Genomic DNA, 26572 nt, shown 5'->3' with positions numbered 1-26572 from the left:
TGGTTGCAAATGATAAATCAATGTTGTTGTTATTGTGCAAAGAGGCAGTTGCCATGTATTTAACATGACTGTAACCTGTAAGAACCATGAAATAAGCATTCAACACTCTTCATTGGTTATTATGGCCTTAAACACAACAGTGCCCCCATGCACCACTGCTGTGGTACTTAGAGAAATAGCGAGCAACTGGAGAGACACCAGAGAGTAACAAGAGTAATCGGACATCCGGAAAATAGGACTTCAGAGGACAAATTGAAAAGACTGACTCTACAAAACGAGAAGACTAAGAAGGAAAATCAGAATTGTTCAGGTCTGTAAGAAGCTTCTAGAAGATGTGACTGTTTTCTTCATGTCCACATAAGGTGGAGTAAGGAGTAATGAATTTAAATTTCAGAAGGCAAGATTCATATTAGATGCTGTGGAAATACTCTGTAGTGTTAGTGAAGCACTGATGTGGATTGGTACAAAGGGTAGGGAGCCTGCATCATGCAGAACTTGCAGAACAGGTTAAACCTGCATCTAGCAAAACTAGCTCAGATGAAATTGCTCCTCGCTTGGGACAGTAGGATGACCTTTGAGAGGCTCTCCTACTCTGCATTTCTGTGATTTGAAGATTGAGCTATTCATGCTGAAATTTTAACTTAAGAAAAGCACGGTTTGGTTTTTGTTTGTTTGTTTGTTTTTTGTTCCCCCCCCCATCTATAGAAAAGTTAACATTTCTTAAAACTATCACCAGGATTAAAAAATTCATAATGGAAACAGGAAAAATATGAAGGGTTTGCCTGACTTCATCAGAGTTCACTGACCAGGAAAACCGAGGGGAAAAGAGTGTGAGAGGCAGTGTAATTGTTTCCTTAGAAAATACAAGGGGAAAATACAGTAATATCTGAAGTCGCTTTCGTAGCTTCTGTAGTGATGACTGAAAGAATTTACAACTTTGAGAAAGAATTGAGTGATGGTTGAATGTCTGAGTGGCAGCTCAGCGTTATCCTATGAAGAGGTACTCCAGAGCCTCTCGTTTGAGGGATGGAGTCTAGTATTACAGAAACAGTGAGAGGTGAGTTGTACTTCATGGTGGGGTGGGAGGACAGAACCCCAAATTCATGAGGAAGACGTGAGAATGAGGCTTTTTCTATGCATGAGCCCAGCTAAGACACACTTTTCTTAAGCCTGCCTCAACAGAGGCTGTATGTCTTGAGGAAGAATGAGAAATATAAGCAAAGCAGGTTTGGTTTTAGAAATTTAGAAGAGAGCTTTTCTGAAGTGCCACACATTTTTATCTAGCGTAGTGGGCTCTAGCCCCCAGGGCAATGTCGTGGTTTGAGCCCAGCCAGTAACTTGGAACCACGCAGCCGCTCGCTCACTCCCTCCCTTCTTCTTCCCCCCACTCCCGGAGGGATGGAGAGGAGAATCGAAAGAATGTAACTCCCATGGGTTGAGATAAGAGCAGTCCAGTAACTAAGGTATAATACAAAACCACTACTGCTACCACCAATGATAATAATGATTAGTGAAATAACAAGGGGAGAGGATACAATTGCTCACCACCCACCGACTGATGCCCAGCCCGACCCGAGCAGTGATCTGGGCCTTCAGGGTAACTCCCCCCGGTTTATATACTGGGCATGACGTGCCATGGTATAGAATACCCCTTTGGCCAGTTTGGGTCAGGTGTCCTGTCTCTGCTTCCTCCCGGCTTCCCCTCCTCCCTGGCAAAGCATGAGACTGAGAAAGTCCTTGGTTGGAGTAAACATTACTTAGCAACAACTAAAAACATCAGTGTTATCAGCGTTGTTCCCAGGCTGAAAGTTGAAAAACACAGCACTGCACCAGCTACTAAGAAGGAGAAAAATGACTGCTATAGCTGAACCCAGGACAGGCAGGCAGTATCAAGAAAATGTCAAGTTTTGATGAACATAGACTGACTTGGATTTGGACTAAAAAAAGGTTGTGCAACCTGGACTGTAGCTGCAGTGGGTGAGGGTTTTAATTCATTTACTGTTTTCTAGCAGAACAAAGCTTGCTAGTTCAGAGCTGTCTGCCAGGATGTGTAAGAAGGTGACTTCTGATCAAAGTGTTGGTGACAGATGGAGTTTCCCAAGGTTTCTTAATTTCAGAAATGCAAATGCTGATTTTTGTTTTCTGCCTTTGATTTTCCCCTTTCAAAAAAACTTTGAATTCTCAGGTGTTTTGTGCCTGTATGGGTGAGAAATGGCTTGGAAATCAAGGGGAACAAGAGTGTGTTTTATGTTAAGTTTTCCAGATCTGTTGTAAGCTGGAAGACTGCAGTAAAACTGTACTTCTATTAATAAAAGTGTTAAAGGAAATCCAGGGAGGGAGGAGGGGAAATTAAAACTGGAAAAAAGTTTGTGTATTTCCTCATCTTCTGTGAAGGTTTGCAGCAGCCTCAGTACTGCAAAATGTGAAGAATGAATCTTGGTTTAGCTACATGGAGCTTGTGTATTGTCTTAAAAGTGGTAGTAATGACAGAGATTGTACATGTTGCCTTCCTAAACAAAAGGGAAACATGAATGGGCACAGGATATTTACATGGGCGCTTGGTTTTGTACTAAATGGAGATAATTTTTTGGCTTTGATCTGTAATGAAGATTTTTGATCAAGAAGCTTGTGGGACAAAAATGTCTGAGTAAACATAAAATGTAGGCTATCCTTAGCAAACATTGTAAAGCCTAATTTTAAATATATTTTTGAAGATTATTATTATCTTTCCTGTGATTTGCAGGGATTGGCTTCAGACTTTTCCAAGTTGAGGAACTGTCAGTAGCAAAAAGCTGCTTTGAATCAGTAGAAAATGTTATGGCTTGCTGGAATGCCATTGTACTCTTGTCTTGGTCTACAGTCTCATGGTCTGCTCTCAGATCTGCTAGCATTGTCTTTAGAAATATTTTGCATTACATTTTAATTGCTTTTTATTTTTTAAATGCTTAACACTTAAATGCTTTTTTACTAAATCATAGTTAACATTTTAGTAGCTGTCAATATCAGATTATCACTACTAGTTAACTGTTAACAGAAATGAGTCTGTCAGGTTGCCCATGTCTCCTAATACTGTAGCTGGCATTCTGCTGGAATCTAGCTTGTCTTTTAGGTAACACTTCTTCAATGAGCAGGATTGTGTCTTCCCTTGGAGGTGTTTTGGTCATGAGATTGTAAGCTTAAATTTTAAACTAGCAATAGTGCATGTGCCTTTAACATAGTAGAATAGACCAAACTGTTCTAATTACTAACACGTAGAGAGAAAGGAATGTTCGGCTGACAGGGGAAGGAACATCACGGGACTGATAACAACTAAGGAGACAGTAAATAAGACCAAGGATGCCAGCCTTCAAGATAGCAGAGCGGCGCCCAACGTGGAGCAAGACTGGAACAGAACAGAAGCAAGGACATACCAGCTGCTAACTAAGCACTAGGACCTTGCGACCATGAGCAAGCACTGAGGTCATGCAGTAAACACAGTGAGGAAGACTATTGGTGACCACCAGAGACCCCCACTCAGCAAGAAAGCACATGCTTAATTAGGATGCAAATATTATAATTAGTTCCTGGAAACACTGTAAATATGTATGAGTCTGCTAAATAGATAGCTGCTGCCAGCAAGTAACAGGTGTGCTCACCTTTGTGGAACGATTCACGTGTGCGCCCAGCGCTGCAATAAAGAATGCTGCTTTCTAAAACTCCAAATTGAGTCTTAGAGAGTTTCTCCGACCGACTTTTACAGTAACAATTTGGTGCCCGAACAGGGACCCTCTGCCGTGTTTCCCACGGATCCGGGGAGTCTCTGGGACCTCCACACTGGCGTTGGGGGAGTTTCCCTGAAAGGAACCACAGATCCCTGGACCAACTCGGGACCTCGGTAAGACCCCTGATTTTATTTCTTTAAAAAGGCATTCTTTCTGGTCCCTTTCCATGTAAGTTGCAGGGGACGCCCTGTGCGGTGGGTAAAAGGTAGTCTGGTTCTGGTTGTCTGGACTCTGGTATCTGGTGGAGGTCAGGATCATGGGTACCACTGCCTCCAAAGGGGGAATCCTGAAAAGGTCCTTGCTAGGTTGCATTTTGCAACACTCTAGAATCTGGGTGGAGGTCAGGACCACTGCCTCCATAGGGGGTTTTGAAGAAATCCCTGCTGGGTTGCATTTTGCAGCACTCTGGAAACAAATCAGTGAACCCCCGGGTGGTTCAGTTACTCGGGAGACTCTGGTAAAATACTGTAATCAATGGTGGATGTTATTCTTGAGACGAGAAGGAAAGTGGGATGAAGTAGCTTATGTGGAAATGTTTTTCACTTTGAGAAATCATCTGGAATGGTAAAAGGATCGTAGTTTTAATTTTGCACCCCAGGACCTGTTAGCATTGTCCTTGGAGAAAGATAGTAAAAATTTGCTTAAACACTGTTGCTCTTTGTGCAGCATGGGACGGTTATGCACTAAACATTTGAGGAATGCAGAGGAGGATTTGGATTTGATGGTAGCCCCCAGAGAAGGGGTATTGTGAATAATGGGGCCGAAGGTGCTGACAATGAGAATCAAGCACAAGCACAGGCACAGGCACTGGAAAGGGAGATGTTAGGGAGGGGGGCTGAAAGATTTTGCCCTACAGCAGGGCAAACTAGGGGAAAACAAGGGGAAACTGTGATTGCACCTTTAAGACAAGCTGTGGGCAATGATGGTCTGGTCATGATAAAGATTCCCTTTACCACTATAGATTTGAATATTTGGAAACAAGTGGCTGGTAATTATGCATCATGCTTTTGAGAGTGTTGACAGGAATATGATTATTCGTACAGCTCGGACCGCGGTAGAGCAATAAATAATGGCAGGCACAGGGGCAGATACAGTGAATCTTCACATACCTACCACTGATCCTAATTGGGACCAGGACAGGCAGGCTTTGAAACAATATCAGAGGTGGATTTTATTCAGTATTAAGAATCCGGTCCCCAAGGCAGTGAACTGGTCTAAGCTATATGAAATAAAGCAAGATATAAATGAATCACCTTCTGGATTCATGGAAAGATTAAAAGAGGTGCTACTATTGATCCTGAATCAGAGGAAGGAAGGGGAGGACTAATATGATTTGGGAAAAATCATGAATGTGGCCTGGGAGACCTATCGCAATCAGACCACCATTGCCCTGGTGCAAGTTCCCTGAAATGGTTCAAATGGTGGTGGGAAGGGGTTCGAGTCCCCGATTATTAATATATATATTATTAATATAATTAATATAATATAATACAATATTGTGTATTGTGGGTTATAATGTGTCAGGTTTCAACTAGGAATCTGTTAATTGTATATGTGGGGGCATAAGATAAACTCCAGAGTAAAACTGGAATGTTTAGGGAAAAAAAAAAAAAGAGAAAAAATTGTTGGCTGTAGCTATCACACAGGAAACCAGGAAAGAGGGGAGCAGCCTGGGAGGAGAGGAAAGAAGGATTACATGGAAAGGTTTGTGAGCAGACTCCACGGGTTGCACTGGAAGAGGGAATGCCCTCAGAATCAAAATAAACACTGGAGATTTAGTGGAATGTCAGGACAGGCAGAGAAAATTATTACTTTAGATGAAGATTGAGGAGGACTGGGGGCATATTTGAAACCCTCTCCAACAGGGCCCCTGGCTACAGTTAGGTTGGGGAATGATAAGATAAAATTTCTTGTAGAAACAAAACCTACTTATTCTGTTATAAATACTTGTAAAGGGTAATTAAGCAAAGAGCTAGCTTCAGTCATTGGTGCCACAGGGTGGACAGGAACCCGGCCTTTCTTTCAACCTTTAAATTTTAAAATTGGCAAGCAGATGTTGACCCATCAATTTCTTTACACGCCTAAGTGCCCCGTGCTGTTATTTCATATTACATACATAAATTAGGTTTAAAGAAAGAAAATTCAGATACATGTTCCTGATGAAAAGGCTGTGGAGGCCCAAGTTTTTATGTTACAGAAACCAGCCACTGAGCCAGATAGACCAGAGGAAGTGGAGAATACACCCCACTAGTATGGGCTACTGGAGCACCAGGATGATCTTAGAGAGTCTTAGAGAGTTTCTCCGACTGACTTTTACAGTAACAAGATCATTCTTCCAAACTGCAGGGCACTGCTGCATAGTAAAAATGAATAATATTCTGCCCACTTTGAGTAATATGTGGGAAAGGGTGCTATCTCATCATCTGGTACACCAGTTTGAGTCATGCCTCTTTGTTAGCTTCATTATATTGCTATTTTAAGCTGATTCTTCGGTGGGTAGATGGGTTGTGCACAGGGCTTATCGTTACCAAAGCCATTAAGAACTCTGCTAAGGGAAAAAGGGGTAGTAGGAAACCACTGAAAAGTGTGTTGTGGTGTTTTGTTTTGTTGAGTGTTTTGTTTGTTTAGAGGAATAGACAAAAAAACTAAAATCTACTACATAAAATGGTACTTGGAACTGCAGGTCAATGTTTGTATTAACTGTGGAAGACTGACACAGGTAGTTTGCTAACTTTATTAGTGGTAGTGTTCTTTTTTAAAGAATCTGTTGTGTAAGATTTGTTTGCCAGGGAATTTGCATGGCATCACTGTTTAGAAATGAAATCTGGCAATTTTACATGTGTGCTTTGTCCAGCAAAATATTCCAAAGTTGACTGTGTGCCCCCATTAGGAGGATGATATGGGACAGATTAACCTAACACTGCATCTTTACCTGATGCCCCTGTTTGTAGGTAACCAGTTTGATTAAACTCATCACCTGTTTCAGAGACAAGGAATTCTGAAGTGTGACCTCCCCAAAAAATTCCATTGCCTCCAACTGTCTAAACAGGAAGACAGATTCCTTTAGGTAAGGTTATTCCCTGCTGAGATAGATAGCTGTCCTACCTGGTAACATGTTAAGGAAGTCGAGGTGCTAGAGCTGTATTTCTTGGGACAAAAAGCTTGCAAGCTGAAGACGTCATTGTATATGCAATATAAATTATTCTAAGAAATGGTTTAAGAAAACACATCGCTACCAAGAAAAAGTTATTAGTCGAAACCTGTGATGATTCCACTTCATCTTTGGTTACTACGTAGTCTCTAGGTTTTTAGTTTGTTCTTAGTACAGTGTCCTGGGTTCAGCAGTAGCAGTCATGTTTTCTCCTTCTTAGTAGCTGGTGCAGTGCTGTGTTTTCGACTGTAGTCTGAGAACAACGCTGGTAACAGACCGATGTTTTTAGTTGTTGCTAAGTAATGCTTACCCCGATCAAGAACTTTCTCAGTCTCATGCATGTGGGAAAGCGTCGGAGATGGAAGGCAGCTGTATGGAGTCCCCGATGACAAGTTGCAGAAACTGCTGAAGGAGAGGGTGAATCGAGTCAGTTTGCAGAGGTGAAAGCCATCCAGCTGGCCTTGGACATTGCTGAACAAGAAAAGTGACCACTACTTTATATTGACTCATGGATGGTGGCAAATGCCCTGTGGGGGTGGTTGCAGCAATGGAAGCAGAGCAACTGGCAACGCAGAGGTAAACCCATCTGGGCTGCTGCACTGCGGCAAGATATTGCTGCTCGGGTGCAGAATCTGGTGGTGAAGGTATGCCACGTAGATGCTCATGTACCCAAGAGTCCAGCCACTGAGGAACACCAGAACAACCAACAAGTGGATCAAGCTGCTAAGTGTCAAGTGGCTCAGATGGATTTAGATTGGCAACATAAGGGTGAATTCTTTTTAGCCCCATGGGCCCATGACACCTCAGGTCATCAAGGCAGAGATGCAACATATAGATGGGCTCGTGATCGAGGGGTGGACTTAACAATGGACACTATTGCCCAGTCATTCATGAATGTGAAACATGCTGCAATGAAGCAAGCCAAGCAGTTAAAGCCTCTCTGGTATGGAGGACAATGGCTGAAGTACAAATACTGGGAGGCCTGGCAGATTGGCTATATCACACACCCACCGACTCGCCAAGGCAAGCGCCATGTGCTTACCATGGTGGAAGCAACCACCGGATGGCTGGAAACATACGCTGTTCCCCACGCCACTGCCTGGAACACTATCCTGGGCCTTGAGAAACAAGTCTTGTGGTGACACGGCACCCCAGAGAGAATTGAGTCAGACAATGGGACTCATTTCCGGAACAACCTCATAGACACTTGGGCCAAAGAGCATGGCATTGAGTGGGTATATCACATCCCCTACCATGCACCAGCCTCTGGGAAAATCGAACTGTACAATGGGCTGTTAAAAACTACACTGAGAGCAGTGGGTGGTGGGACTTTCAAGCACTGGGATATACATTTACCAAAGGCCACCTGGTTGGTCAACAGTAGGGGATCTGCCAACAGGGCTGGCCCAGCCCAATCAGAACTTTTACGTCCTGTAGAGGGAGATAAAGTTCCTGTGGTGCACATAAAGAATTTGTTGGGGAAGACAGTCTGGGTCATTCCTGCTTCAGGTAAAGGCAAACCCACTCGTGGGGTTGCTTTTGCTCAGGGCCCTGGATATACTTGGTGGGTAATGCGGGAAGATGGGGAAGTCCGATGTGTACCTCAAGGGGATTTACTTTTTGGGGAAAACAGCCAATGAACTCAGTTGTATGCTGTTGCCTGCTCTATAACACTTTTATAGCCCACCAGCTAGATGCCCATCTCCACCACTCTGGGTTTTGAAAAGAAGATAGGTGCTGTCATTATCATCAGTGGAGAATAAAGACATGGGAAAAGCCAACAGCAGCAGAACTGTCCTCAGGTCACCATCGACTGACCCTGACTTCCCTCCGATCATCACCCCAACAAAGAATGAATTTTGACGAAACCAGACAAGCTCAGCGGTGTCATCAGCAGGCAACAACCCAGCCCTACACACCGTCTCTCCTGCCTTGAAAGACTGTTACAAGAGATTGAGCCTGACATCATGGACTGGATGAATTTAGCACCTTTATAGGGATTGGTCCATGGTCTAAGGAATGATATCTTTCTCTTTGTGTGTGGGTGTGTATATATATATGAGGCAAAAACGATGGTATATTGAAAAATGTGAGATCTGAGCATGACGTGAATGGTATGGAATAAGGGGTGGATACTGTCCTGCCTTCAGCTGTAGCAGTAATCTTTTCTCCTTCTTAGTAGCTGGTGCATTCTGTGGTTTTGACTTTCAGCCTGGGAACCGTGCTGAGAACACCGATGTTTTTAGTTGTTGCTAAGTAATGTTTACTCCGATCAAGGACTTTCTCAGTCTCATGCTTTGCCAGGGAGGAGGGGAAGCCAGGAGGAAGCAGAGACAGGACACCTGACCCAAACTAGCCAAAGGGATATTCCATCCCACAGCACATCATGCCCAGTATATAAACTGGGGGGAGTTACCTGGAAGGCCCAGATCGCTGCTCGGGTCGGGCTGGGTATTGGTCGGTGGGTGGTGAGCAATTGTGTTTTCTCCCCTTGTTATTTCCCTTATCATTATTATTGGTGGCAGTAGTAGTGGTTTTGTATTATACCTTAGTTACTGGACTGTTCTTATCTCAACCCATGGGAGTTACATTCTTTGGATTCTCCTCCCCATCCCTCCAGGAGTGGGGGGAGGAAGAAGAGGGGGAGCGAGTGAGCAGCTGCATGGTTCCGAGTTACCAGCTGGGCTTAAACCACGAGATGTGGTCTAAAGTAGGAGAGTCAAACAGTTCTGCTTGGGAAAGTAGGAAAAAACAAACTTGTAAAAAGAGATGATGGTTTCTCTATCTGTGGAAAAAACCACATCCATATGCTAATATTTCTCTGCAGACTTTGCAACAGAGATTTAGTATGTTGCTTTACCCACTTTGCTAACTGCCGGCCAACCCTGGCTCTATTTTTTAAACTTTGGTGGTTATACTTCTTTCGCACAGTTAAGACAGTTTCACCTCTTTGGAAGAAAATCCTCAAGAAGTAAACTTTAAAGCAAAGTGAGTTTGGCATCTGCAGTGAGCATTTAAGAGTGCAAAAATCCTCCACCACTTGGATTTTATTGAAGTAGTTAAAACCATCCTTACCCATTTCTGAGGAAGACTGAAATAGATTGTTTTTTGAACAAAGTAGGAGTTCTTACTGTTTAACATTGTAAATTATACTAGGAATATTGTGTGCTGCTACTTAAAAAAAATCTAAATCATTTGTTTATTTTGAGCATTATACCCAGGCAGGGGAAACGTCAACCTCTGTACCTTAAATATTCTTTGAAACTTAATTGGCTTGAAATTCCTAGTGAGTCCTAATTTCTTCTTCCCCTGAGAACTGCATTCTTTGTACACAGAAATACTCAGATCACCATTTTTTTTTATAAATCTTTCTAATCTTGTAGCCAGGAAAGTTTGAGGTTTTTTTCATTTGATCAAACTCCGCTTTCAGAGGTCAGTCAAAGTACCAAAAATGTTTAATTTCATGCCTTGTACAAAGAAAGGAAGTGATTGAACCAGAATGGAATGTCAAAAGGAGTCCGGATGCAATGGAAAAAAGCATTGCCACCACTGTTTTTTCTGAAGTAGATAGTTAATGCATATAATTGTTCATGTGACTGCTGAGTCTTGCCAGGAAGATCATTGTGTCTGAATGTTTTTATTCCAGAAGAACATAGCTGAAAATAAGCCTGATGATTTATTTGCTTCAAGGCATAATGGCTTTGCACATCTGTGTATCTTATGATTTATTCCTAAAATGGAATTTGAGTCTTTTTTTATAAATCAAAATCAAATATACATTTTAAACCACTTTGTGTGACAAACTCCATAAAAGAATTAAAACACTCTGAATAGTTTTTAAATACTTTCTCCAGTAATTTGGAAAATACTCGCTGCTTTGCTGTGTTGTAGCTGTGCTTTGTGGTAAGCTTTCATCTGCTTAGGAGAGCGTGGCCCTGAAGGTAGACAGAGCATTCCTGTTTGTGCTGCATTGCTCTCCAGGTTGTCCTTCTGGATGGTTGCACTCCTGTCTGTTCTTCCATGTTTTGTCGCTGTGCCTAAATGCTCAAGTTGTGTGATCTGTTTGTAGTAAATGAGGTATATGCCTGTCTTCAGTCATAATTCTCATTAGCACTAGCATGACAGAGGGAGATAAATGGGGGATAGAAATGTGCAGGGAACAGCAGTCTGTGACACAGAGGTGGGACCCCCTTCCTCAGCACGATGCTGACACTGCCCTCAGCCCAGCGAGTACGAGGAGGCACCAGCAGCCCTTCGCTTCCCTGCCTTTCCTCGGGCTTTCCAAGTGAGTGTTCAGTGACCTGTTTCAGTGCAATATTCTGAAGAGATGATTTGTGCCAGTGTTAGCAGTTCCTGTCAGACAATGCAAGTGACAGGGCTGCAACTTTGTGCATGCATTCTGCAGTCACTGTTATGTTCTAAAAATGTCACTCTGTTGCCACTGCATTATGTGGCAAAATGTTTTTCATGCTTGTTGCTGGTTATTGCTCTGCTTGGAAGATAAACTGCTGGATTAAACTTTTCTGATTTTAACGATAATGTTTTAAAATTATTCAGACTTTTGGTTTGGGCTTTTTAGCATAAATTCAGCAAGGTCTATGTTCAAGTGGGTTTTGCTGTTGACTTTGTCCTTGTGATAATATGCTACTCCCCTTTTTGTATTGTTTCACATGCTTGGTATTGCTAAGTAACTGAACAAGCTTTTCATTCTTCAAATAACTATAACTTGAGTGCAGAAGTAAAAATTACATGGGATCAGTGTGATCTCCCTTTAATTTGTAGAAACCAATGTTTGCTTGCTGTTTACCTTATTCTAAGTAAATGGTTAAATATCAAGTGTTACTTATGATCTGAAGTGTTATTTTAATAGAAAAAAAGATCTGAGTACCCCAAACGCTGGACAAAGGAAGAAGAGAAGCTTCCATGAAATCCTCTATTTGGTTGAAACGGGTTTGTTTCTTCTCCCACAGGTACTTGGGCGATGTTTCTTGATGGTGATGCAGGTCCACTTTCAGTTCCTGTCACAAGCTTTGCAGAAAGTCCAGCCAGTGGCACACTCTTGCTTTGCTGAAGCTGTAGCCCAGGAGAAAAAGAATGTTAGTGGAGCTGGAGCCTCAAATTTAAGCCCCACAAATGAGCTAGAAGATGCAATAAGATCATGGAGAGGAGCAGCAGAGGTACGGAGGTCTTGCTGTAGTTAGATTATATTTAGTGAAATGGCAGTTATATTTAGTGAAATCTGAATTCAGGCTGGATGCCCTAATAAAGGAAGGAAATCTCTAATTTTTCAAGACATGCTACATTTCAAGTGGGGAACATGGTGCAGTTAGTTTCAGATGCTAAAACTTGTTTTACCTATATGCCAATTATACCGTCTCTGCCTTGTGTAAAGTTTTCTTTGTGATATGATTGTATATAAGGAGTACACAAACAGTGGAAACAGCTTTTTGTTAGTAATGAATTAGCAGCATTCAAATGTGGTTTGGCAGAAGTGGAATTTAGAAAAAAACATACAAGTTGTCTTTGCAAAAGCAGCAAAAAATCTTGATGAAAAATAATTTAGATAATGTCTATTTCTCTTAAATTTTGAGCACAAATTCTATTTTATACTTAAATCTTTACGTTCACTTTTAACACTTTTGTCTTATGCTGCTAAGCTTGATGTTGCTTGCTCCATCAGTTGTTGGAATGTTAATTGTATCACTTAAATGTACCACTCTCTGGACTTGTATTTTCATAAACACTTGCTATCTGTGCAATCCTTACTTTTACTGCTGAAAAAAGAAAATCAGTTTTAGGAGCTTTTTCTGCTTTCCCTTGTACTGTTGAAGTCTGCAGACTGATAGATCAGAATGGCTTCAGACACTGCATGCACAGTTTCCTTAAATTCGAGTAACTTGGAGCATGTGCTTTAAAAGCCCAATTTGGCAGCAAACACAAGCTTGTTAATCATCTTGACTGGAAATCTTGTCAAGGTTTCCATTTATCAACCTGGAATGTGCAAGGTATACGAAAGCAAACAAGTTTCCTTTAGAACTATGAATGCAGAGTAATTGTTTGTAATTTTTACTGCAGCATAAATTTATTTCACTGTATAAAATAAGGATTTGGGAGTGCTTTATGTGTATTGCAGATAATTGTAACAGGTCTAATCCTGGTATAGCTGTACTCCTTTTGCATTAAAAATAGTTAATTTTATGTTTAATATACTTAGTTCCTTAAAACTGTTACAATTTCTGGAAATGCCCTGCCATTGCTATCAAGTTTATTTAAAATGTGGTTAAAATTAAACTTGGGTTTGCAGAATCTGGGACCTTAACTTTCCTTTATACCTCCTTGACAGCCCACTTAAGCTATTTCTCTTAATAAAACCTGTATTTTGAAATAGAGTGTAATAGAAGTATTACACTAATCAAATCCTTCATTAAACATACATGGGGAGGAGAACAGAAAAATACAGATTCTTCCTAGTTCCAGAATAAAAATAGAAGAAACTTCTCAATTTTTATGATTGACTAAAATGACTCTGAAGTATTTGTGTGGGATTTTAGGATAGCACAAGAAAAAATCTGTGCTCTCTAAATAAATAAAATCTCTCAAAATTTAGATAGACTAATATGCAAGTCATTTTGATAGAAGGGAGATTTGAAATACTGAAATCTTTCCAAATTTTGACTTTGTGGAGGAAGGCAATCCATTATTTCCATATAAACCTAGCCTCCTTGAAAGAGAATACACTGCTGTTTCAGAATAAAGTTTAAAACAATATTTTGTCAGTAACTCAAAACTATTTTCCCTTTTAAAGATTTTTTTCACTTTGAAAATGCTGTAATTTTGAATGTGTCAATGAGGTAAGCAATGACCCTTGGCTGTAGTACCAAAAATCCCCAATTTTGACATCCTGCTTTAGAGCAAGACTCCTTCCTAGACTGAAAAATAAGCTCTTTCCAAGGCCTTAAATGCAGTTGAGAGCAGGTTTTTTATTTGTTTTACCCTGCTCAGTTGTGTAATTTTTTACAGTTAAAACTAGATATGTGGCTTTTCATATTTCTTATTTTTCTAAATCATATTACATAAAGCTATTCTCTTGCTGTGCTAAGTTGATCTTAGTCTTGTGTGGGTCTTCTCAAATTGCACCACAGTAATTAACGTTAATTTTATAAAATATATCTTGTGTACAAAGGAGTGTTTGTCCACATGATTAAATGTATTTTCTGTGGCAAGTAATACCCTTTATGTTGAAGTGGTAAGATCCTCCTCTGGTAATGAGAGTCATCATGTGGCCTGTGTAACAGGATCCTTAGTCCTGAGAGGGAGCTGAAATAGTAACAGCAAACAATGTTGAATTAAGTTGCTAGCCAACGCCTGTTTGCCATACAAATTACGTGAGATTTGTACTTTCAAAGTAGCAGTAGAGATTTAATAAATTATAATAAACAAACTCCTCCGGATCCTTCCCACCAGGTGCTGCTTCTCATCTCCTTTATAATGTTTTAAACTCGGTGGGGTGTTTTTTGCTGCTCTTTAAAATTTAATTAAGCTTGAACTGGTTTAATGTTGAACCTCTTTACCCTGGATTTTTATTTTGCGTTACAGGCCACATCTCGACTGCGAGAAAGAGGCTGTGATGGATGTTTGGCAGGAATTGAAGTTCAGCAACTTTTCTGCTCACAGAGTGTAGCAGTCCCTGAACATCAGCTCAAATTATTAAACATGAAAATTGACAGTGCTTTGCAGGTAGTTTTTAAAGTCTGCTGCTTTCATGTGCATGTATGTCCTGGGTTCAGCTGTAACAGTTATTTTTCTCCTTCCTAGTAGCTGGTGCAGTGCTGTGTTTTCAACTTCAGTCTGAGAACAATGCTGGTAACGCAACAATGTTTTTAGTTGTTTGCCAAGTAATGTTTACTCTGACCAAGGACTTTCTCAGTCTCATGCTCTGCCAGTGAGGAGGGGCAGCCGGGAGGAAGCAGAGACAGGACACCTGACCCAAACTAGCCAAAGGGGTATTCCATCCCACAGCACGTCATGCCCAGTATATAAACTGGGGGCAGTTACCTGGAAGGCCCAGATCACTGCTCGGGTCAGGCTGGGTATTGGTTGGCAGGTGGTGAGAAATTGTATCCTCTCCCCTTGTTGTTTCCCATATCGTTATTATTATTGGTGGTAGTAGTAGTAGTTTTGTATTATACCTTAGTTACTGGACTGTTCTTATCTCAACCTGTGGGAGTTACATTCTTTAAATTCTCCTCCCCATCCCTCCGGGAGCATGGGGGGAGGGAAGAAGGGGGGACTGAGCGAGCAGCTGCATGGTTCTGAGTTACCGGCTGGGTTTAAACCACGACAGTTCTTCGTGGCACCCAATGTGGGGCCCAAAGGGTTGAGATAATGACAGATCTGACCAGAGTGTGTCTAATGGTATTTGTGATAAGTATTCATTGTTTTGGATTAATAGTCACTGGTCACAATGTTGATTTATTTGCTCTCAGAGTTGTTGCGCTTGGTCTCAGAGTTTCAGCATGCCATACCTCAGTTGCAGCCAGTATTTGCTGTTTCGGTGTTTATCAGCTTTGAGGCCTGGGCTAAGGTTCTTATTTCGCTGTATTTTATGGTAATGACTTGTAATACAATAGAATTATTGATCTTGAAACTGGTCTGGCATGTGTTCTCAGCATGGCCATCATCTCTATACTATGGGAGACATGTAATGGGAATTTTTAGCAATCACACGTATTTTTTTTCCTCCTTCGGGGGTCAACCTATGAAGGGGACATTTCCTCACACCCTCCACTCCCCCACCAGGCTATTTACAGCAGCATTTGAGAGTTCTAAAGGTTTTGGATGGCCTTTGGATACCCTTGAAACCTGCCTGCTGCTTTTGCTGGGAATCAGCATATTGCCACAAATACAGCATGTGTTTTACCCATGGTAATCCCACCTTGATAATGCCCAATTTGGTTTGATCTCAAAAGTTAAGCAGGGTCAGGCTTGGGTCTTGTCTAATGTTAAATGACAGTCTAAGAGGACCACCACAAGATTTTCCCCGAGGCTGGACAGTCATGAGTGGCAGGGTGTGTGGGATCATATGGACAAGCACCTGGGCCAGTTGGCTCCTCCAGTGCTTTGGAATTTCACCCCTGAACAAGTGCAAAATCTGGAAAAATTAGCAGAACAGTTAGAAGAGGTGTGCTGTCATTCTGGTAGTACCAAAGAGGGACAAATCATAGCAACGTGCTGGGGCTTGGCCTACGCCTACAGAGCCCTACTCTGTAAGGAGCAGGAAAAAGATGTCTCTGGATCTGATGGCAAAGCAACAGACAAGGCAGCTGCTCAACCCTCAAGCACAGCAGCTACTCCAACCCCAGTGACAGACACTACAGCCACTCCAACACCGGTGACAGACACTGCAGCTAAACCAAAGGACCAATCCATGCCAATATCAGTTACCCCTATAAGCAAGGGGAAAAGCAAATGAGAGGCACAAAGAGCAACCCCTGCAGTGAAGAAAGATGAAGACCCAATGCGTGTACTAGAGAGGATGGCATCTGAATGAGAGTTATTAATTTAGGAATCAGAGGAAGAGGTAACTTCGCGACCCCAGACCTGGACTGAGCTGCGGAATATAAGAAAATATTTCAGCCATCTTCCAGGGGAGCACATCATCACCTGGTTGCTCCAATGCTGGGGCGATGGGGCCAATGGTCACGAACTAGAAGGTAGGGAAGCCAAGCAGCTGGGATCACTTGCTAGGGAAGGGGGAATTGACAAAGCGATTGCAAAAGAGAAACCAGCCCTCAGCCTTTGGAGGTGGCTCTTGGCAGCCGTGAAGGAAAGGTATCCTTACAAGGATGATGTTATGTGTCACTTAGCCAAGTGGACCACGATAGAGAGGCATCCAGTCCCTGAGGGAATCAGCCATTCTAGAGTTGATCTATCATAGGCCAGATGCCAGAAATGCATCTGTAGATCCAGATGAAGTCGAATGTACGCGACCCACGTCATGGAAGTTTACACGGAGTCCGCCATCATCGTATGCCCACTCATTGGCATCAATGCCCTGGAGTGAGGCGGCAGCACCACCAACAGTGAATGAAGTCACTTGTCAACTCTGAGAGATCGAAGACAATCTCACCCCTTCCATCATTTCAGCTGTGGAAAAACTCCTAACCCAGGAGTTCAAACAATTGAGAGACGATCTGTCCAGCTCCACATGTGTACAGACCCGCATCTCAGCAGTTACCAGAAGGCACCCTATTGCCCAAAAGAGAAGATAAAGGAGGTGTACGCCATGGTGCACCCTATGGTTTTACCTGCGGGATCTCGGAGAAACATGAAAAAGTGGGATGGAAAACCTACCTCAGTTCTGGAGGAAGAGGTGTGTGAATTGGAGAGCAACAGTCAAGGATGATACTCCCAAGAAAGTTGCTGCTCCAGTCTTGGGTGACCAGCTTCCTAGATGGAGTGGAAGAGCTGATTTTACTCCAGTTCTTGTGATAAGGAATACTAATCCCTTTCTACAAGACCTAAGTGGAGAATCTTATGATGGCTATTAGAGGGTCCCTGCCTCCAGCCAGGTGGAGGAGAGGGATCATTGGGTTTACTGGACTGTGTGGATCAGATGGCCTGGCACATCAGTCCCACAAAAGTATAAGGCTCTAGTAGATACCGGTGCACAGTGAACCCTGATGCCATCAAGCTCTCAAGGGGTGGAACCCATTTATATTTCTGGAATGACAGGACGATCCCAAGAGTTGACTGTACTGGAGGCTGAAATCAGCCTGACTGGGAGGAAGTGGCAAAAGCACCCCATTGTGACTGGTCCAGGGGCTCCATGCATCCTTGGCATAGACTATCTCAGGAGAGGGTACTTCAAAGACCCAAAAGGGTATAGATGGGCTTTTGGTATCACTGCCTTGGAGACAGAGGAAATGAAGCAGCTGTCCACCTTGCCTGGTCTCTCAGAGGATCCTTCTGTTGTGGGGTTGCTGAAGGTCGAAGAACAACAAGTGCCAATCGCGACCACAACAGTGCACCGGTGGCAATATTGCACCAACCGAGACTCCCTCATTCCCATCCATAAACTGATCCTTAGACTGGAGAGCCAAGGAGTGATCATCAGGACCCGCTCACCCTTTAATAGCCCCATATGGCCGGTGCAAAAGTCTAATGGAGAGTGAAGACTAACAGTAGACTCGCGTGGCCTGAATGAAGTCACACCACCATTGAGTGCTGATGTACTGGACATGCTAGAACTTCAATATGAACTGGAGTCAATGGCAGCCAAGTGGGATGCCACAATTGATATTGCCAATGCATTCTTCTCAATCCCTTTGGCAGCAGAGTGCAGGCCACAGTTCTCTTTTACTTGGAGGGGAGTCCAGTGTGGTTGGAATTGACTGCCCCAGAGGTGGAAACTCAGCCCTACCATCTGCCTTCAACTGATCCGCACTGCACTGGAACAGGGGCAGTCTCCAGAACATCTGCATTACATTGATGACGTTATCATGTGGGGCGATACAGCAGGTGAAGATTTTGAGAAAGGGAGGAAACCAATCCAAATCCTTCTGAAGGTCGGTTTTGCCAAAAAATGGAGTAAGGCCAAGGGACCTGCAAACGAGATGCAATTTTGGGGAATAAAATGGCAAGATGGGCATTGCCAGATCCCCACAGACGTGATCAGCAAGGTAACAGCAATGTCTCCACCAACTAACAAGAAACAAACACAAGCTTTCTCAGGTGTTGTGGGGTTCTGGAGAATGCACATCCCAAATTACAGTCTGATTGTAAGCCCTCTCTACCACGTGACCCGGAAGAAGAATGATTTCAAATGGGGCCCTGAGCAACAACAAGCCATTGAACAAATTAAATGAGAGACAGTTCATGCAGTAGCCCTTGGACCAGTCCGGACCAGGCCAGATGTGAAAAATGTGCTCTATACCGCAGCCGGGGAGAATGGTCCTACCTGTAGCCTCTGGCAGAAAGCTCCAGGGGAGACTCGAGGTCGACCCCTTGGCTTTTGGAGTCGGGGATATAAAGGATCCGAGGCCAGCTACACTCCCACTGAAAAAGAGATACTGGCAGCCTATGAAGGGGTTTGAGCTGCTTCAGAAGTGATTGGCACTGAAGCGCAGCTCCTCCTGGCACCCCAGTTGTCCGTGTTGGGCTGGATGTTCAAAGGCAGGATCTCGTCTACACATCATGCAACTGATGCTACATGGAGTAAGTGGGCCGCACTAATTACACAGTGAGCTCAAATAGGAAATCCCAGTCGTCCAGGAATTCTAGAAGTCATCATGGACTGGCCAGAGGGCAAAGATTTTTGTATGTCACCAGAGGAGGAGGTGATGCATGCTGAAGAGGCCCCACCGTATAATAAACTGTCAGAAAGTGACAAGCAACATGCCTTGTTTACTGATGGGTCCTGCCATATTGTGGGAAAGTGTTGGAGATGGAAGGCAGCTGTATGGAGTCCCCAGCGACAAGGTTCAGAAACTGCTGAAGGAGAGGGTGAATCAGGTCAGTTTGCAGAGGTGAAAGCCATCCAGCTGGCCTTGGACATTGCTGAACGAGAAAAATGGCCACTACTTTATACTGACTCATGGATGGTGGCAAATGCCCTGTGGGGGTGGTTGCAGCAATGGAAGCAGAGCAACTGGCAATGCAGAAGTAACCCCATCTGGGCTGCTGCATTGTGGCAAGATATCGCTGCCTGGGTGCAGAATCTGGTTGTGAATGTACGCCACGTAGATGCTCATGTACCCAAGAGTCGGGCCACTGAGGAACACCAGAATAACCAGCAATTGGATAAAGCTGCTAAGATTGAAGTGGCTCAGATGGACTTGGATTGGCAACATAAGGGTGAATTATTTTTAGCCCGGTGGGCCCATGACACCTCAGGCCATCAAGGCAGAGATGCAACATATAGATGGGCTCGTGATCGAGGGGTGGACTTGGCAATGGACGCTATTGCCCAGGTTATTCACGAATGTGAAACATGTGCTGCAATTAAGCAAGCCAAGCAGTTAAAGCCTCTCTGGTATGGAGGATGACAGCTGAAGTACAAATATGGGGAGGCCTGGCAGATTGACTATATCACACTCCCACCAACCCGCCAAGGCAAGCGCCATGTGCTTACCATGGTGGAAGCAACCACCGGATGGCTGGAAACATATGCTGTTCCCCACACCACTGCCTGGAACACTATCCTGGGCCTTGAGAAACAAGTCTTGTGGCGACACAGCACCCCAGAGAGAATTGAGTCAGACAATGGGACTCATTTCCGGAACTACCTTATAGACACTTGGGCCAAAGAGCATGGCATTGAGTGGGTATATCACATCCCCTACCATGCACCAGCCTCTGGGAAAATTGAACGGTACAATGGGCTGTTAAAAACTACACTGAGAGCAATGGGTGGTGGGACTTTCAAACACTGGGATACACATTTACCAAAGGCCACCTGGTTGGTCAACAGTAGGGGATCTGCCAACAGGGCTGGCCCAGCCCAGTCAGAACTTTTACGTACTGTAGAGGGGGATAAAGTTCCTGTGGTGCACATAAAGAATTTGTTGGGGAAGACAGTCTGGGTTATTCCTGCTTCAGGTAAAGGCAAACCCACTCATGGGGTTGCTTTTGCTCAGAGACCTGGATATACCTGGTGGGTAATGAGGGAATATGGGGAAGTCCGATGTGTACCTCAAGGGGATTTGATTTTTGGGGAAAACAGCCAATGAACTCAGTTGTATGCTGTTGCCTGCTATATAACACTTTTATAGCTCATCAGCTAGATGCCCATCTCTGCCAGTCTGGGCTTTGAAGAGAAGATCTGTGCTGTCGTGATCATCAGCTGAGAAGAAAGTCATGGGAAAAGCCAGCAGCAGCAGCAGAACTGTCCTCAGGTCACCATCGACTGACCCTGACTTCCCTCCGATCATCACCCCAACAAAGAATGAACTTTGATGAAACCAGACAAGCTCAGCAGTGACCAGATGATTTCGGCGGTGTCATCAGCAGTCAACAATCCAATACTACTTACTGTTTCTTCTGCCCAGAGAGACTGTTACAAGAGATGGAGCCTGACATTATGGCCTTAATGAATTCAACAATTTTATAGGGATGATCCATGGACTAAGGAATCATATCTGTCTCTTTTTTGGGGGGGGGGGGGGGGGGGGGGGGGGTGTATATATTTATATTAGAGAAAAAGCAATGCTATATTGAAACAAACTGGGATCTGAGCATGACGTGAATGGTATGGAATAAAGGGTGGATACTGTCATTTGTTCAGGTGTAATAATTTTTGTCCTTAGTAGCTGGTGCAGTGCTGTGGTTTTGACTTTAGTCTGAGAACAACGCTGATAACACCGATTTTTTTAGTTGTTGCTAAGTAATGTTTACTCTGATCAAGGACTTTTCAGTCTCTCATGCTCTGCCAGGGAGGAGGGGCACGGGAAGACAGGAGGAAGCAGAGACAGGACACCTGACCCAAACTAGCCAAAGGGGTATTCCATACCACAGCTTATCATGCCCAGTGTATAAACTGGGGGGAGTTACCCGGAAGGCCCAGATTGCTGCTCGGGTCAGGCTGGGTATCAGTCGGCTTGTGGATTGTGCATCAGTTGTGTTTATTGTTGTCTTTTCCCCTTTTAGTTTTGTATTCTCATTATTATTTCCCTTATCGTTATTATTATTGGTGGTAGCAGTAGTGGTTTTATATTATACCTTAGTTACTAGACTGTTCTTATCTCAACCCTTGGGATTTACATTCTTTCGATTCTTCTCCCCATCTCTCCGGGGGGGGGGGGGGGAGAAGGGGGGGGGCGTGATTGAGCAGCTGTGTGGTTTTGAGTTACCAGTTGGGCTTAAACCACGACAATGTAGTCCAGTCAGTGGGCAAAGGAATGAAATAGGGAAGGAGTGTATTACTGGAGAAATATATACCACAGGCAGCCATGAGGTATTTGAGAATTGCACTATTGGACTCTTATATGATAAATGTGTGTATGCTGCAGAACTGAGTAGGGTAAATCCATGTAACAATTCTTATATATGTGTCCAGACATGATGACTGCTTGCTTACTTGCTGATATGCCTGTGCTATCTCAAGTTTTTGTTTAATGTCAGGCTTACAAAGTGGCTTTGGAGAGTTTAGGCCATTGTGAATATGCAATGAAGGCTGGCTTCCACTTGAACCCAAAAGCTATTGAAGCAAGTCTTCAGGTAGGATCTGCTAAACCTGTTCACTTTCATCCCTCCTCACCTTGAAAATAACTATTTAAAACAAATAAATTGGACTTATATTAGGATTTTCTAATTTCTTCTAATGGATCTGTTCTATGTCCCAGGGCTGTTGCAGTGAAGCTGAAGCCCAGCAAACGGGAAGGAGACAGACTTCTCCTCAGCCCATTCAGTGTGAACTGCCCACTGTTCCTGTTCAGATAGGATCACATTTTCTGAAAGGAATATCCTTTAATGAGTCTGCAGCAGAAAACCTAAAGCTGAAAACGGTAATAACCTGGATCTAACCACAGGAGTGAAGGGTAAAAAAAAAAAAAAATAAAAAATAAATTGAATTCCTTAAAATCCAGAGAACAACTGCAGTAGAAGTTCAGTACCAAACTTGTATTTAAAAGTGCATATTTTTAGCCTGACTTCCTGTGGAAACAACATCTTGATAACATTGTAGGTCCACACCTGCCTCTGATAATGTTTTAACCACCTGGGCAAATTCAGTTCTGTCTGAGAGAAGCATAGAAATCTAGGAGGCATTGAAGCTTCTGTGAACTTTTTGAAAATAGATGGGTTAGGTATCCAGAAATGGAGGGGAAGGTGAGCACTCGCTGATGGCCTAACCAGGTGATGCACTTCAGAGCACTTATTTTCTTCGGTGCCAAAATAAGTCTGGCCCAGCCTACTGCTGGGAGGTGGGAGGTATGTTAAAAAAAAAAAAAAAAAATTTTGTAACAAAGCTCCTCTTAATGTCTTTTTACAAACTTTAATCAATTATTAAAAATAATTTTAAATTGTGCAGAAGTTAATTGTAATTTCAGTATGAAGGAATGGAAAATATGTCCATCCATTCAGAAGTAATTTGGGCAATTTGAATCAGAATTTTCTTTTTTTTTTATTTATTTATTTATTTTATAAGCCCAGTTCCTTGTTCCTGAAAGAGTTGAAACAATCCACAGCTCAAAATGCTGCTTTTCTGTTGTCTTTGCAGTGCTCTTTGTAGTTTTGATTTAACTGTTCTGCAAGTTAAGCAAAAATACTGGTTTATGATTTTGAAGGTGTATTGTGTTCCAAATAGCAGAGATGATCTTCTATATTTCTGTTCTGCAGTTGAGCTCTTCTAGTTATACAAGACTGTTCAGAGGTAACAGATGCTACAGTTGTCAGAAAAGCACGTACAACAATGCTAAATACATGTGGAAGCATTGGTGTTAACATTTCTGAATCGTGCGTTTAGTATGACAAAGTGTTTATTTTTTTCAGCACACAATGCTGCAGTTGATTAAGGAAGCTGGATGCCATAATGGACTTACACCACAGGATGACTCTCCTGTTACTGAAGTACTAAATCAGGTTTGCCCTTCCACTTGGCGAGGAGCCTGCAAAACTGCTGTACAATTGTTGTTTGGCCAAGCTGGACTGGTAAGTGACTATGAAGTAGATTGGTTGGGAGAGAGGGGCACCGATCCATCCCAAAACTACCAGTTAGATGCCAGCACCTGTAATGAATGCTCAGAGCAATGCAGAGCTACTTCAGCTGCTTCAGCCAATGAGTTGGCTTTATTTGGAGCTTGGCTCAGATGCCTCTATACAAACACCTGTAGTGTGGGGAATAAACAAGAGGAATTAGAGATGTGTGCGTGTCTATGGGGATATGATGTTGTTGGAATCACAGAAACATGGTGGGATGGCTCCTATGACTGAGTGTTGGATTGCAAAGGTTATAGGCTCTTGAGGAAAGACAAGCCAGGCAGACGGGGAGGGGGAGTAGCTATTTATGGCAATGATAGGCTGGAGAGTATGGAACTCTGTCTGGGGACAGGTGATCAGTCAACAGAGAGCTTGTGGGTCAGGGTCAAAGGGAGAACAGTGATGGGGGACATTACTGTGGGGATCCGCTACAGGCCACCCGATCAAGAGGATCGTGTGGATGAAGCTCTCTATAGACAGATAGGAGCAGCCTCACATTTGCAGGCCTTTGTCCTCATGGGGGACTTCAACCATCCTGATATCTGTTGGAGGGACAGTACGGCCCGGCACAACCAATCCAGGAGGTTCCTTGATTGTGTGGAAGACAACTTCCTCTTGGAAGGAATAGAGGAGCTGACAAGGAGAGGTGCCCTGCTTGACCTCGTGCTCACCAACAGGGAGGGGCTGGTGGGGAATGTGATGCTCCAAGGCAGCCTTGGTTGCAGTGATCACGAGATGGTGGAGTTGGGGATCCTCAGGGAAGTGAGAAGAGCACGCAGCAAGCTCACTGCCCTGGACTTCAAGAGAGCAGACTTTGGCCTCTTCAGGAACCTGCTTAGTAAGGTTCCATGGGATAAAGCCCTAGAGGGCAGGGGGGCCCAAGAATACTGGATGATATTTAAGGATCACCTGCTCCAAGCTCAGGAGTGTTGTGTCACAACAAGAAGGAAATGGGGCAAGAAGGCCAGGAGGCCTCCATGGAAGGATAAAGATCTGATGAGAAAACTTAGAAGGAAAAAAGAAGCTTATAGAAGGTAGAAGTGAGGACAGGTGGCCTGGGAAGAATACAGGGATATTGTCTAGGAATCTAAGGATCAGGTCAGGAAAGCTAAGGCCCAGATAGAATTGAGTCTGGCCAGGGATGTCAGACATAAGAGGAAAGGCTTCTATAGTGTCGTGGTTTAAGCCCAGCTGGTAACTCAGAACCACGCAGCCGCTCACTCACTCCCCTCCTTCTTCCTTCCCCCGCTCCCGGAGGAATGGGGAGGAGAATCGGAAGAATGTAACTCCCATGGGTTGAGATAAGAACAGTCCAGTAACTAAGGTATAATACAAAACCACTACTACTACCACCAATAATAATAATGATAAGGGAAACAACAAGGGGAGAGGATACAATTGCTCACCATCTGCTGACCAATACCCAGCCTGACCCGAGCAGCAATCTGGGCCTTCTGGGTAACTCCCCCCAGTTTATATACTGGGCATGACGTGCTGTGGTATGGAATACCCCTTTGGCTAGTTTGGGTCAGGTGTCCTGTCTCTGCTTCCTCCCGGCTTTCTGTGCCCCTCCTCACTGGCAGAGCATGAGACCAAAAAGTCCTTGATCAGAGTCAGCATTACTTAGCAACAACTAAAAACATTGGTGTGTTATCAGCATTGTTCCCAGACTAAAGTTGAAAACACAGCACTGCAGCAGCTACTAGGAAGGAGAAAAATGACTGCTAATGCTGAACCCAGGATATATAGGTATGTTTCTAACAAAAGACAGACTAGGGATAATGTGGGCCCTGTTGAGAAGGAAATTGGAGAACTGGCTTCCCTGGATTTGGAGAAGGCTGAGGTTCTCAGTGACTTCTTTGCCTTAATCTTCACCGGCAAGTGCTCTGACCACGCTTCCCAAGTCTTGGAAGGGAGATGCAGGTACTGTGAGAATGAAGACCTTGGGCCCATTGTAGGAGAGGATCAGGTTTGAGATCATCTTAAGGTCCATGGGACCTGATGAAATCAATCCGCAGGTCCTGAAGGAGCTGGCAAATGAAGTTGCTAAGTCATTGTCCATCATATTTGAAAAATCATGGCAGTCAGGTAAAGTTCCCAACGACTGGTAAAAGGGAAATATAACCCCCATTTTCAAGAAGGGGAAAATGGAAAACAAAGGGAACTAGAGACCAGTCAGCCTCATCTCTGTGCCTGGCAGGATCATGGAGCAGATTCTACTGGAAACCATGCTAGGGCACATGAAAAACTACAAGGTGGTTGGTGACAGCCAACATGGCTTCACTAAGGGGAAATCCTGTCTGACCAATTTGGTGGCCTTCTATGATGGGGCTACGGAACTGATGGACAGAGGCAGAGCAGTTGACATCATCTACCTGGACTTGTGCAAAGCGTTCGACACTGTCCCGCACAACATCCTTGTCTCTAAACTGGAGAGACATCAATTTGATGGATGGACCATTCGGTGGATAAAGAATTAGCTGGATGGCTGCACCCAGACAGTTGCAGTCAACGGCTTAATGTCCAGCTGGGTGTTGTTTGATGAGAAACTGAACATGAGCCAGCAGTGTGTGCTCGCAGCCCAAAAAGCCAATTGTATCCTGGGCTGCATCAAAAGAAGCGTGACCAGCAGGTCGAAGGAGGTGATCCTGCCCCTCTACTCTGCTCTCATGAGACCCCACTTGGAGTACTGTGTGCAGTTCTGGTGTCCTCAACGTAAGAAGGACATGGAGCTGTTGGAGCAAGTCCAGAGGAGGGCCACGAAGATGATAAGGGGGCTTGAGCACCTCCTGTTTGAAGACAGGCTGAGAGAGTTGGGGCTGTTCAGCCTGGAGAAGAGAAGGCTGCGTGGAGACCTCATAGCAGCCTTCCAGTATCTGAAGGGGGCCTACAAGGATGCTGGGGAGGGACTCTTCATCAGGGACTGTAGCAATAGGACAAGGGGTAATGGGTTTAAACTAAAACA

At 43.7% G+C, this 26572-nt stretch overlaps 1 protein-coding gene across 6 annotated transcripts in view; it reads left to right on the top strand.

Moving 5' to 3' along the window:
* The window catches only part of LOC115619050 (uncharacterized protein KIAA0355-like), a 48803-nt gene that overhangs the window by 6091 nt on the left and 16140 nt on the right, over positions 1-26572 (top strand). For 4 of the 6 annotated variants that reach the window (XM_030511066.1, XM_030511064.1, XM_030511068.1 and 1 more), the window contains exons 2-6: positions 11883-12089; positions 14509-14649; positions 22033-22128; positions 22254-22415; positions 23401-23559. In XM_030511066.1, coding sequence (XP_030366926.1) covers positions 11883-12089; positions 14509-14649; positions 22033-22128; positions 22254-22415; positions 23401-23559 — 765 coding nt within the window. The remainder of the gene's footprint in view (positions 1-11882; positions 12090-14508; positions 14650-22032; positions 22129-22253; positions 22416-23400; positions 23560-26572) is intronic. The other 2 variants (XM_030511065.1, XM_030511067.1) reach the window with 2 other exon arrangements.

The sequence above is a fragment of the Strigops habroptila genome, chromosome W (assembly GCF_004027225.2).
Source record: "Strigops habroptila isolate Jane chromosome W, bStrHab1.2.pri, whole genome shotgun sequence".
Lineage (NCBI taxonomy): Eukaryota > Metazoa > Chordata > Aves > Psittaciformes > Psittacidae > Strigops > Strigops habroptila.
This window is presented reverse-complemented; position numbering and strand designations above follow the sequence as displayed.